Source organism: Desmodus rotundus, chromosome 1 (genome assembly GCF_022682495.2).
Source record: "Desmodus rotundus isolate HL8 chromosome 1, HLdesRot8A.1, whole genome shotgun sequence".
NCBI lineage: Eukaryota > Metazoa > Chordata > Mammalia > Chiroptera > Phyllostomidae > Desmodus > Desmodus rotundus.
The window spans coordinates 96,815,300-96,828,438 of NC_071387.1; the positions used below are offsets into that span (position 1 = coordinate 96,815,300).

Consider the following 13,139-nt stretch of genomic DNA (forward strand, 5'->3'; position numbering starts at 1 on the left):
TTTGCAGATAAAACAGTTTTAGATCTGGAAAATCCAAGTGACTTTGTTGAAAAACAAATAATACCAACATTCAGCTAGTCGTCTGGGTCCAGAATCAAACTAAGGAAATCAATAGCTTCCTTATTTATACCAACAACCACTTAGAAGGTATAATGGAAGTGGTGACCCCATTTGCAATAAAAACAAAAGATAAACAACCTAAGAATAGACTTAATAAGAAATGCATAAAATCTATATGAAGGAAAATTCAAAATTTTTCCTGCTGAATGATGCAAAAGAAGACTGAACTCCTGGAATGGCAGACTTATGCTTGAAAGACAAGTCAACAGCATAAAGATGATCTACATAATTAATGTTACTGCAATAAAAATTATCTCCATCTGTTCAAAGCTCACTAATCCCTTAAAGCGCAGCTCAAATGCCATCACCTTCCACACGAAGCCCTCCTGCTCTCAGAATTTTTCGTCCAGTGTTTCTTGACCTTTATTTTGTGTTTGGTTTTTTATTCGGGTTGTGGTGGATCCTGTGACTCTCCCTCAAGAGTGAGAACTTGAAGACAAGGACTCCCTCCCACCTGTCACTCTGTGTCAGATTACTAGGGTTCAGGCAATGATGACCTTGAGTCTTCAGAGGCCTGGAGCCACAGGGTTTGCCAGAGGTCAGGCCTTTGTCTGGAGTATGGAAGCAGCTCCGCAGGCCCTTCTGGTCTCCTCGCCCCTCTGCTGGCTGGAACCTTGGGCTCGCTATCAGGTTCCTCTTCTTGCCATCGCCGCACCACGCCATGGCGTGACTTCAGCTGTCCTGAGTCTGGACTTGGTCAGTTCTGGGCACTTCTTTTGTTCCATGCATTAGGTCCTTGCAATGGGCCTGGCCTCTTCCCGGAAACTCAGTTGCCTTAGACTGTGCCTGGTTTGGGTTTGGCCCTTCCTACCGCAAACAATGGCTTGGATTTGTAATTATTTATTGGATTTGAGAGAACAATCTCTGGTTATAATAAACCAGAAATACAAGATTCCACTGAAACTGGAACAGTTGACAGAATATGGTCAAACTTAGAACCTTTCAAGGGAAATGAGAGGTCAAACAAAGCCAATGCCCAAGACTGGTTTGGGATGAACATAAGAATTACATTCAGCATGGGCATCTTCTGACCCTCCCTGCCCCTCCTCCAGCAGGTAACTGCCATAGTTCTCCCATCCTTTCTGAAGCAACCACTTAACCAAATGGCTTTTCCCTCTGCATTGCAGGCATATGCCAACCCAGCAGTACCCCCTCGGACAGGATGCCAAGCCAAGAGGAAAGTTTATGAACCTCATTCCCGGTTAGAAAGTACGCACACACCCACATCAGCACGCGCTATGTGGTGTCAGTGCACATGGTAGCAACTTTAATCAAATCAGAGGGGCTACCATGTATATAACCTGTTAAGTGACCGTGTAGCTAGGTCAATGTTTCTAATTTACTACGTTAAAATACCAACATGGCAGAATGCATTTTTGAACTCCAGATCTTTGAAACATTTCTAGGAGGCTATTAAAGTGAGGTAAAACAGAACTGTATCTCAGAAACCTAGGCATTAGGGAGGAAGGGACACGGATGGATTCTTTCTGGGACTCTTTTAGGGGGTACATAGACGAACAGAGGGCATGTCAGAGCGTGACAGCATATATGACAGGTGAGGGAGGCAGAGGTGGAAGGGGGCTGACGTATTCATGTTCAAAGAGAAGTCTGGGAGAGGGGAAAAACCCAAAACTGCAAAATGAAACCAAAACCAAACCCAAGTCAGACGAAAGAAGGGTTTCATACAAAACAATGTCAAAAAAGTGAGAGGAATGCACTAAACGCAGAGGCTGGGGGCAAATAAACCCGTGGCCTAGTGTGATGCACCCTTCCAGCCACAGTCAGGTAGGAGTCTTCTCATCCGTTAACTCCAGGTTTTTGCAGATGTGACGCCTTTGACAAGAGTCTCCTGTATGAGGGCAGGCAGGCGTCAATCATCGGTCTCGTGATCTGTCTGTGCCCCCAGACATCCTTTTGTTTTCGACACGTACGCATCCAAATTGGTCGTCCAGCTGCTCGTGGTCAGTACAGGGTGAGCAAGGGCACCTCTCTTTTGTGCATGGCCTCAGCCTCTCCCTCCAAAGCCCCCTCTTCCCCGACCTATCATACCTGACCTCCACCACCAATTCGGCCATGACCCATAGCTCCACGACCTAGGCTTCCTCTACCAGGACCTCCACAGCCTTGAACACCACCTCTTTCTAAGCCCATTCAGGAGCTACGGCTCATCCACCTTGGAGCAGGTTTTGACTCTAGAGTGACATCCCACCCATAAGTACGCTTCTTATGGCCCGTCCCCCACGTAGTGCTCCTCTGGGCAAGCCTCTCTGGATTGTAGGCAGGCCTAACCCCCCGATCTCTCCCCTGGCCGGGGCCCCTGTGGGCCAGCCTAACTGTGCCTGGATATTATCTCACCCAGGTGCTGCTTTAAGCTCTGCTTGTTTTAATGCTGCCTGGACAGAGGGTCTGTTCTTCACCTGCCGGGCGAGCTTTCTGTTTCTGGCATTGGCTAGCTGCAGTTGTTGCTGCATTGAAGCCCGAATACTTGCTGGCATCGGCACTTTGTCCTTCAGCGTATTAGTAAAGCACTCATTTAGAGACATCTTGGTCGTGCTTTTTATCGCAACTTTTCGGTGCTGACCGTGCAGCCACCTTCCAATCTGGAGGATTGAGGATTGAGGGAGAAGGACTCTAGTGCTCCTCCTGAGGCTGCCACCATGCCTGCGGGATGTGGGCAGGGGCCAGCGAAACTGAGCTGATGGTGGAGTGGCTCGGGTTCACTTGCTTGGCGGCTGGCTAGCTGTGGAAGCAGTGGACTGCTAGGTCAGTTCATTGTTGTTGGCGGGCTCTCTGGTCAGCCGGTCCACCTGCTCGCCCGGCCTGCCCCTTCCTGCTTTTCGTCTGCGCCACCACGGCTGCCGCTGCCAACTTCTGCTTGTTGTCCAAACAGAATGCCACTACCAAGAGCTTGGTTGATACCTCACACTGGACACCAACATAAACTCCAACTAGATCAAAGATTTACTTGTTTTTTTCTTAAAAAAAAAAGCTATAAAAGTACTTGAAGAGAGCATAGGTAAATCCCTTTGAACGTTTGCATAGGAGTACCCTTACTAAGTATGACTCGAAATCCAGAAACCGTAAAAGATTGACCCATTCAGCGCTAAAAAAATAAATTAATAACTTATTCATAGAAAGTAAAATTATCTCAAAATTAAAAGACAAACAACAATTTGGGGAAATATCTGTAAGTTAATATCACATAAGTTATCTGCAAATTACACAAAGAACTAGAAATGTAGACAAAAGAGCCCAACAACTCAGTCTCAAAGAGGGGCAACATGGGTGACCGGGCAGTTCCAAAAAGTTGTGATGGCCCTGAGATACTGCTTTTCACCGCTCAGAGGGGCAAAAACACAAAGAAGTTCGGTAACATGTCCAGTGGGCCAGTCTGCGTGGAAGCAGATGTTCTCTGTGCAGCTGGTAGGAATGTTCAGCTCCTTTGGAGGGTGATGGGTGCAGAACATCAAAACCACACACATCTGCCCGCTGACCCAGCAACTCTACGTTTGTGAATTTATCTTATAGATACACGTGCTTGCTTATGGATGTATGTGCATAAGATTATGTTTTACAGCATTGGTTTTGTTAGTAAAAGAACAGAAACTGTATTGTCTTGGGTCCTATGCTTACTCAAAGTTTCAACAACTGAGTGTGGAGGACAGGTGGTCCTTCATAGCAAGACCAGGGGTATCAGAAGAAGGGATGAGAGAAAAAATAGACGTCCCTCGCAATAGCAGCGCTCTTCCTGTGTAACGACATGCAGACGATTTCATTCAACGGAACGCCCCACAGCAAACACAGGTGATCGAACACGTGGGGTGAGATTTCAAGGTGTGTTCAGGTACCAAGAGATGGTGACTGAACCATGTGTAAGGACGGTTGGCTCTGTTAAGGTGAAGGCCCCTCAGTTTGCGGGGCACACGTGATGATGTGGCTATACACACTGGGGGCAGCTCTGGGGCAGTGCTGGGTCCTCTCTCTACGAAACAGTGGAGAGAGAAGCTTGAGATGTGGAATGCAGTTCTGGAGGGAGGAGAGATGACCTGGACAGTCAGGCATTCTGAGAGATGGGGGCTACAGAAAAGATGGTGTAGCGGCAGTCCTGCTGGTGAGGACCCTGGAAAAAAGCAGAAAGTGCAGAGGACGGTTTCAGGTTGCTTGCTATGGACTGTGAGACATCCTTTCGAAATCTTCAGTAATGATGGGTCCCTATTGCTCTGATGCGGGGTGTGTCCGTTGAGGGTGGTGCGGCCTCCAGCAGCACTGGGGGCCTGTGAGCTGGTTTTTACCTGCCACAGAGTCTGCTTGGGGGTGGGCAGTACCGAGGGGCATTACTGACTTGGTGGCCGGCACCTTGACGACAGGTGGATGTCTGTTGCACAAGGCCAGTGGCACTCCCATTGGAAACACTGCTTTTGTGTGACCGATTGTTTTGTGAAACGTGTAAAGATGTTCTGGTTTTGCATCCAGGTTGATACTGGGCAATGGAATAAAGCATACAGGAGCCAGAGGACAAAGGAACAGTTGACACCTGGGCTGCACCTGTATTTAAGACTTCTATTGTAGCTACATCACTTAATGAGTCTTTTTATAGTTTCCTTTGTTGACAGTCCTAGGTTTATTTCCTCTTTGTCATCTGCTTCATAATAAATTGTCATTTAACATTCGCATTTTGCAGTTCTGTTTTATTTTGTTCTAATCTGCATGTAAAATAGAGATATTTTGCACTCCAATGTCTCCTTGGTCCACTGACCAGGGCTCTCCTCTTTCGTTAGCACCATGTTTTGGGATCTATTTGTGATCATTTATTCTTTCCCATTTTTGTTTACAACTAAAAGCATAATTATTGTCAAATAGCACACTGGATTTCCTAAACTTAGATGTTGTTTGGGAAATAATTTACATAAACATAACTATTATGCACACTGTTCAGAATTGAGGCAATGAGGTTTCTATGATTTTTTTTCTATTAATAATACACTTGATCATCTCACAACCTCTTCCAAAGTTTGCCGCTCCAGCAGACGTCCATCTCAGCAACCGGCTAACAGGGAAGGTGGGGACTTGGGCGCCGCCTGCGGGGTTTCTAATCTGATGTTGCCTGGGGCCGCCTGGTTGTGTCAGGGGTTGGATGGGGGTGGGGTGGGCTCTCAGGCTGTGAGTCACAGGCACTTCCTGTCTTTTAAGGGCACAGACAACAGACAAGGGCCAGATCTCAAGTCATGTGGCTGCTCGGGGTTGATTGGGGTTATGGACAACTGTTTTCATTGTCGTACAAGGAAGGAGCAGTGACGGCCACTTACTAGTTTCCTTAAGGGCAGACCTTTACTACAGTGTTCTTATTATGGGTCGTTGAATGACAAACCACCCCGAGAGGTAACGACTTAAAACAACTTATTGTTATCTCTTACAGTTCTGCAGCTTGACTGGGCATCGCTGGGCGGCTCTCACTTGGGGTCTGTCCTGTGGTTGCAGTCACACAGTCGCAGAGCTGCAGGGGCTGGAGTCAGAAAATCACGACCGGCTCGCAGTCCGAGATGGTATCTTAGCTCACACGGCTGGTGCCTCTGCTGGGCTGACTGTGGCGGGTAGAAGCCGGTCAGGCAACACACTTTTCTTCATCTAGTCTTCCCACGTGGCTAGGTAGGGCTTCCTCACAGCATGGCGTTCTCAGGCAGGCAGACTTCCCACATGGTGGCTGGCTTGCCCCAGAGGGAATAGTCCAAGAAACCCAGGCAAAAACTGTAGAGGTTTTTAAGATGTAGCTTTGGAAGTCATGCTCCATTCCATTCCGTTTCATTGGTCCGAAGTGAATTCAGAGGGTCAGCCCATATTTAAGGGCAGGGGACCACACGAGGCCGTGAACGCTGGCAGACCTGAATCATGGGGGCCCATATTTGCAGACTGGCTACCACACGGGGTCATGTGCCTCAGTCAGAAAAGGCCGGGCTATGCTTCAGGAACACACCATCCCCAAATCTCAGTGCCTCCAAACACAAAAGGATATTTATTGCTCATTCTGCTGGGTATGTGGGGGTCACAGAGGGGTGCTGCCCCAGGTAGTCGATCCACCTCACGATGCCACGACCTCCACATGCCAGCTCGGGGCTCGCTGTGGCAGGGAGGGCAGAGTCCGAGGGATTTGCACAGGCAAGGAAATGCTCTGGTTCAGACACGGCATGAGTCACTTCCACCAGCCAGCGTGTCCTGCCCAAACGCCGGAAGCGGGGAAGGGGCGCCCTCCCTTGTGCTGGGAAGAGAGCAGGGGCAGAGGTGGCTGAACAGAGGAGGCCTCTCCCCGACTAGGCTGCCGCCCATGGATGATTCCTGTTGGATGTCACCATTAAGTAAGTTTCAGGCAAAATTTCTCCATTAATAATATTAACAGATGTTGATAAACAGTCATTTACTCCACACAGGGGGTTCTCAGTCAGACACATTTGATTTGGGCCTCTGGAATGAGGAGGAATTTGGAAGGAGGGAAAGGGATAAGGAAAAGAACATTCCAGGTGAACCAGCACAAGCATAGGCTCAGAGACATGAAGAGCCTGCTGTTTTCCTGGAGCCACGAGGAGTCTAGCTTGGCGGGCTTGTAGAGATGGAAGAGATAGGAAGGTGGGTGGGAGCTAGGATGGAAAGAATAATTAATAATTAATAACTAAAATTTATTGAAAATCTTTTAATGTGCCAGGCACAGTTCTACACACCTCATGTGCTTTACCACAGTCATGCTGCTCCACTGGGTCTCTCCCATTTGCACCCGGCAGTCCTGGTCCCCTTCCCTACCCAGCTCTGTGCCTGGGAGGTTGGCCTCTACGAACTACATCACCAGGCTCCCTTGCTCTCTGGCCTCCACTTGGGTTTGTCCAATGGGGAGTCCCAGTAGGAGATGGAGGGAGAGAAGACAGTGCGGTCAGAATATTTATCCCATCGGCTTCCTCCCTGCTGGATCACCTTAGCTGCCTACTTCCCTCAGCTGCTCTCACACAATTCTCCCTTCCCAGATTCTGGCAACTGTTCTTTCTCCTGCCCCTTCAAGTCTAGGGATACAAACTATCTTCTGACTAGACCTGGGGTGTTCTATTACCCTTTGTAGTGTTTAATAACACATTGCCCTTTAAAAATAACCCCCTTGTCAATTCTTCAAACTCTAATTGGATTTTCCTGATAGAACCTGACTGATACAGGTACTTACCTGACCAAGTAAGTACCAGCATTGTTTCCATTTTAGGGGTGAGGAAACGAGAGTTTAGGCGGTGTGTTCAAGGCCACACAGCTACATAAGAGGCAAAGACTCAGCCTAGGGAATCTGGTAACAGAGTTTCAAAGACATTAAAAGGCCTTGAATGCCGGGTTAAACAGTGTTTCCATCACCTATAGAGGGTGCCAGATACCCTTCTTTCGTTAATCCATTTTTTAAAACAGATTTTATTTATTTATTTTTAGAAAATGGGGAAGGGAAGGAGAACGAGAGAGAGAGAAATATCTATGTGCCAGAGAAACATCAATCAGTTGTGTCTCGCACGTCTGGACAGGGAACCTGGCCCACAACCCAGACATGTGCCCCAACCAGGAATCAGGTCATGGGACCTTTCAGTCTGTGGGACAATGCTCAACCCACTGAGCCATACCAATCAGGGCTCATTAAATCCATTTTGAGTGACACTTATTTCTATGCTTGTTGAGACATCAACAAGATCCCTCATCTGCAAAATGAGAGAATTCTCCAAGCTCTGATAGCCTTGCAGAGTTGTGGTGGGGCTTGGAGAGATGTTGGCCACTTAAAGAGCTATTCTGGAGCTGGGGGTGGAGCATGTGACCAAGGTCCAGCCAACCAGAGCATTGTATCTCCCTTGGTCACAGTGATTGGTTCAGGAGTGATCCAATCAAAGCCAATGGGATTATTTTCCTGGAATATTTGTAGGACAGGCACTCTCTTCTCTACCAAGTTTCAACCTGGGAGAAGCTAAAGCCCGCATATGCTAGGGGCCACCATGTGGATAAAGGACCCCAAGTCAAGGAAGCAGAACCAAGAAATGGAGAGAAACTGAGTTCCGGGATATCATTTCAGAATCTGATTTTAGCAGTGTCTGAAATCCACAGAACGCTTTGGATGATTTTCTTTCCTGAGGCAATATAGTCCCTTTTTTCCTTATGATAGGGTCCCAACTTTGCCACTTGCAGTGGAAACGGTCTTGGCACAGTGGAAGAGGACAGCTTGGAGTGGGAAGAGGAGTAGGGACTGCAGCAGTCAGGTGAACTTCTATTCTGCCAGCAAGATCCAACTGAAATGTTACCATCTTGTTCAGCCTTGCAACTGCTTTCCCTGCCATAGTTAGTTGTTGCCTCCACTTCCTTGTGTGCTTAGAAGGTTTGTACACACTTCTATATTTTTAAAACCTCACTCAAGGATATGTTTTATTGATTTTAGAGAGAAAGGAAGGGAAGGAAGGGGAGAGAGTGAGAGAAAAAAACATTGATGTGAGGGAGAAGCATTGATTGGTTGTCTCCCGCAGGTGCTCTGACCGGGAATCAAACCCTCAACCTAGGTATGTGTACAGGACCACACTCTAACCAACTGAGCCACCCAGCCAGGGCCACACACCTGTATTGTAGAACCACTTACATGTTTGGGTGGCTGTTATGAGGCAGTGCACAATTTGCCTGAATCTTATTCATTTGGAACTGTTAATTTTTGTTTTTTAAAGACTTTATTTTTAGAGAGAGGGGACAGGAGGGAGAAAGAGGAGAGAGAGGGAGAGAAATATCAATCAATTGCCTCTCACAGGCCCCCACTCTGGGGCTGAGCCACACCAGCTAGGGCTGGAACTCTTGGTTTTTGAAGTCATGGCACAAAATTGATAGTAACTCACTGAAAGTTTGTTGTACAAATAACTGAATGAATGAGACCAGGCCGTAGCAGTAGGGATGGGCAGGAGGAGATGGATGGGGGCCATCCCTGTGGCGCCAACAAAAAGTAATAGCCGCCTTAAATCTTTTTTGGAATAGTTAGTTTTGAGATTAATATTAATAACAAAATGCTTCTCAGTTGACTTGGACAAAGTCCCTGAAGTAAAATTAATAATAGCGGTGATTTGTTGTATGACTTAATGTGCCAGGTGCTTCGTGCACATTAGCCTTAATCCTCACTCCAGCCTGGCAGTGGCGGTATGGTGGCACGTCGCGACTCCACCAAACCCACTTGACTCTGGGAAATTGAAATCGCCTCCAGGGGAAGGCTTTTTAAGTCAAGCACAGGAATTCCATCCTCCTCCACAGTGGCTAGCACAGGAGTGGGCACTGGGTCAGTTAGGACCAGTAGGATAAAGCTCATTGCGATGAGAAAGGATGTGAGGAAAAGCGCTTTCTCTTGCTGGATGTGAATGAGGAAGTTTGTGCCCCAGCCTGGTGGCTCAGTTGGTTGGAGGCCGTCCTGTATACGTACCTAGGTTGAGGGTTCGATCCCTTGTTGGGGTGGGTATAGGAGGCGACCAATTGATGTTTCTTACATTGATGTCTCTCTCTCTCTCTCCCTGCTCTCTTCCTCTCTAAAATCAACAAATATATCCTCGGGTGAGGATTAGACAAAAAAAAGAATGAGGAAGTTTGTGACCTTGGTTGTTCCTGGCAGCCATCTTGAGGACAAGGAGGAGAGCAGAGCCAAGAAGATCCTAGAGGAATGGATCCAGGGCTCTCATCATTTCCAGCTTGAAGCTGACCTATGGGAATTATATGAGCCAAAGGCATATCTCTCAGTCTGAGCTGGGTTTCTGTTATTTCATCCAACTACACAGTGAGGACACCAAGACTTTATAGTAACGTGCACAACCGACTTCGGCTTGTGCTAAGAGCTGGGATTCCACTCCCAATTGTCTCGCCTGAAAGCCTTTGCTTATCCCACTGAACTGAGCCCAGCAAGGTCAAGTTGCTTGGCCTCAGTCCTGATTTATCTGTTTACCTTCTGAAATGGCTTCTCCTGTACTTGCAGCTTCTACTGTCTAGAATATTCTATGCCTCCTCGCTTTGCCTAGCAAATTATAACATTTCTTTCAGGCCACAGCTTAAAAAAATGTCACTTCATGATCGCCTCCCCACCCCAACCCCGGGGATTAGCCTAGATCCCATTAACTCTCACGGTGGTTTGTATTTTTCTTTCATTCTGTTATCACAATTATAACTGATTACTTATTATGTAATACTTTTAAAATCACTTCTCTCTCTGTTCCGTAAGGGCACAAATGTGTCTGCTTTGCTCAGCACTGAATCCTCGGAATAGTTGTTGTTACTTAGTGGGTCCCAATAAATATTTGATGAAAGAGTAAGTGAAAGCTTTCTGTGGTCACGAGTTATATCAGCGGTTCTCAAGCGTAGTCCCTGGACTTGCACCATTAGCATCACCTGGGAACTTGTTAGGACTGTAAATTGTTAGGCTCCACCCCAGACCTACTGAATTAGAGATTCTGGAAGTGGGACTCAGACGGCAATCTGTTTTTTCAAAAACACTTTAAAAAATATTTTATTTATTTATTCTTAGAGAGAGGGGAAAGGAGGGAGAGAGGGAGCCAAACATCAACATGGGAGGGAAACATTAATGATCGGTTGTGTCTCAGCCCTGACCATAATTGAACCACGACCTTCTGCTTTGCAGGGCAATGCCCAACTGAATGAGCTACACCGGGTCAGGATGGCAATGTCTTAACAGGCCTACCAGACGACTCTGATTCACACTGGATGAAAGGCACTATGCAGTAGGCATATCTAGCAGCACCTCTCTTGCTAGGGATTGTTTCCTGCTTATATTTCTTAAAATCAACGCTTTTACAAGTAAAGTGGGTTGGAGGATAGAACAGGAACCAACACATTTGCCATTCCAGAACCCAGGATCTCTGTTGTTGTTCTTTCTACTTGGGTCACGATTCCCACTACTGACGTTATTCTTACTGACTTTATTCTTCAGGTCTCAATTTAAATTCCCTCCCTTCCATCTCCCTTCTCTCAGGCCCACTGCGTCCCACTGTCCCACTGCGTCCCATTACTCACAGCGTTCCTCATTTCTTTATAGAGAGGGGAAGGGAGAAAGAGGGAGAGAAACATCAATGCGTGGTCGCCTCTCATGTGCCCCCTACTGGGGACCTGGCCCACAACCCACCCACAACCCAGGCATGTGCCCTGACTAGGAATCGAACGGTGAGCGTTTAGTTCGCAGTCCAGCGCTCGATGCACTGAGCCACACCAGCCAGGGCAGGATTACTTTATTCATTTGTTCTTTGTTTGTTGCTAATCCGCCTCCTGAGGGCAGGGACTACAGCAGTCTCGTTTATTGCACTAGTCCTGGCACCCACAGAAGCTCCTGGGCCACAGCAGGGCTAAAGTATATGCGGGCTGACTGGACGTAAGCTGTACGTGGGCAGAGGCTGCGTGCCGTTGACCTATACACTGGTGCTTGGCACATAAAGGGCGCTCCCCAAAGATCTGCGGAATGAATGAGCGCACGCAACGAAAGAGGAAGTGCCCCTTTACCAACATGGCCGCCCGCTCGCGTGGACTGGCGCTGCGCGCGGGGCGGGCCTGGGGGCGTGGTCTGCGGGAACCGTCAGGTACGGCCCCGCCCTGCGTCCCCCCGCCCCCCGCCTGATTCCGGATTGGTCCGGTTCCAGCGCCGCAGCCCAGCGGCCGCGCCGTAGGGCCACGCCGGGCGCTCGCCACTTCCGGCGCGTTTGGGCTGTTAGTCGGGGGCGGCAGCACTGCACTAGCGGGCGGCTCAGGAGTAGACGCGTGCAGGGATGCTCCGGAGGTCGGCGGTGGCTGCCGTGGGGGCTGAGGCGGCGAGGACAGCGCGGGCCCCCGGGCCTCTCCCCTGAGCCAGCCTCTCTCTCGACCGGCCCCTCGGGCTGTGCTGCTGAGGCCCTTTCAGCCTCCCCCCTTCAGCCTCTAGGCCGGGCCCGCCGCTGCTTCTGAACGCGGAGGCCAGGGAGCCCCTGCCTGGGCCCGGAACCTCCCCTCGGGGGTCGGGCCCGGGCGGGGGGCCCCGAGCTGCTGCTCTTCTTGCCAGCCTCCGATCCCCATTTCCTGCTTTTTCAGTTAACTTGGAGAGGGGAGGGTGGGTCTCGATGAATTGTTCTGGGCGTCCCCAATGAGGGGGGCCAGGGGGCCGCGCTCTTTTTAGAGGGTCCCCGCGGGGCCCGGGTGGGGAAGCGGTTCTCTTTGCATGGGCGGGGGACTTCCCGAGTCTGCGGGATCATGACCTGACCTGTGCGAGCGGGACGAATCTGAAGCCCAGCTCACCTGAGCCGCCCCTTCCCCCGGCCAGCATGGTAAGTGGGGGCCTAGCCCTTTCTCTCTCTGGGTGCCCAGCCTGAGGGGTGCGACCAGGACCCCGGTACTGCTGAGCCATCGCTTCTCCCTGGGGCGGGGAGTGGCGCGTGCGGATCTGGGCAGTGACACTTGTGTGCAGGTTTTGCAGCCCCGGCTGTGTACTCCCATCCCCCCATGGATGTCTCTTGGACTGGGAGGGATCTGGAAGCTCAGCAGGTACAGCGCTCGCACTGAGGTTTGCTTCTCTTAGAGTGTAGCCCATGACAGCTATCATTATTTTTTGAGGGCTTACTATGGGCCAGGCCTTGTGCTAAGTGATTGACATGTGTTATCTAATTAGGACACCAGCCTTTTGAAGTGGGGAGAATGAGGCACAGAACCAGCCCAAGGTCACTGTTAAGTGCCAGTGGCACGATTTGGTCCCAGGTGGTCTGACTAAATAGCTCGTCTTAGATGCAACACACACAGCTTGTTGGGGTCTTGCTGTAGGTTTCTGTGTGGGGAAAGGGGATTTGTGAGTTGCAGAGATCACTTAACATAGATAATAGCAAAGTCAGGAAGGTGTTTTCTTTGGAAACCCATCTGCTGTTCTTTCTGCTACACGCCCCAGCTTTTTCGTTGGTAGTGCCTGGAAAACTCTTCATCCTTTCAGATCCAGTTCAGAGGCTGCCTCTGCTGACGATACTTTCCACATTTTCCAG

At 49.2% G+C, this 13,139-nt stretch overlaps 1 protein-coding gene and 1 pseudogene across 2 annotated transcripts in view; one reads left to right on the forward strand and one right to left on the reverse strand.

Annotated features, from left to right (window-relative positions):
* Positions 1 to 2,082: 2,082 nt before the first annotated feature.
* On the reverse strand, positions 2,083 to 4,524 carry LOC112304745 (chromatin target of PRMT1 protein pseudogene; annotated as a pseudogene).
* Positions 4,525 to 11,786: 7,262 nt separating this feature from the next.
* The window catches only part of XPO6 (exportin 6), a 119,133-nt gene continuing 117,780 nt past the window's right edge, over positions 11,787 to 13,139 (forward strand). For both annotated transcript variants that reach the window (XM_024560549.3, XM_024560550.3), the window contains exon 1: positions 11,787 to 12,437. In XM_024560549.3, the coding sequence (XP_024416317.2) occupies positions 12,435 to 12,437 (3 nt within the window). In that variant the 5' untranslated portion in view covers positions 11,787 to 12,434. The remainder of the gene's footprint in view (positions 12,438 to 13,139) is intronic.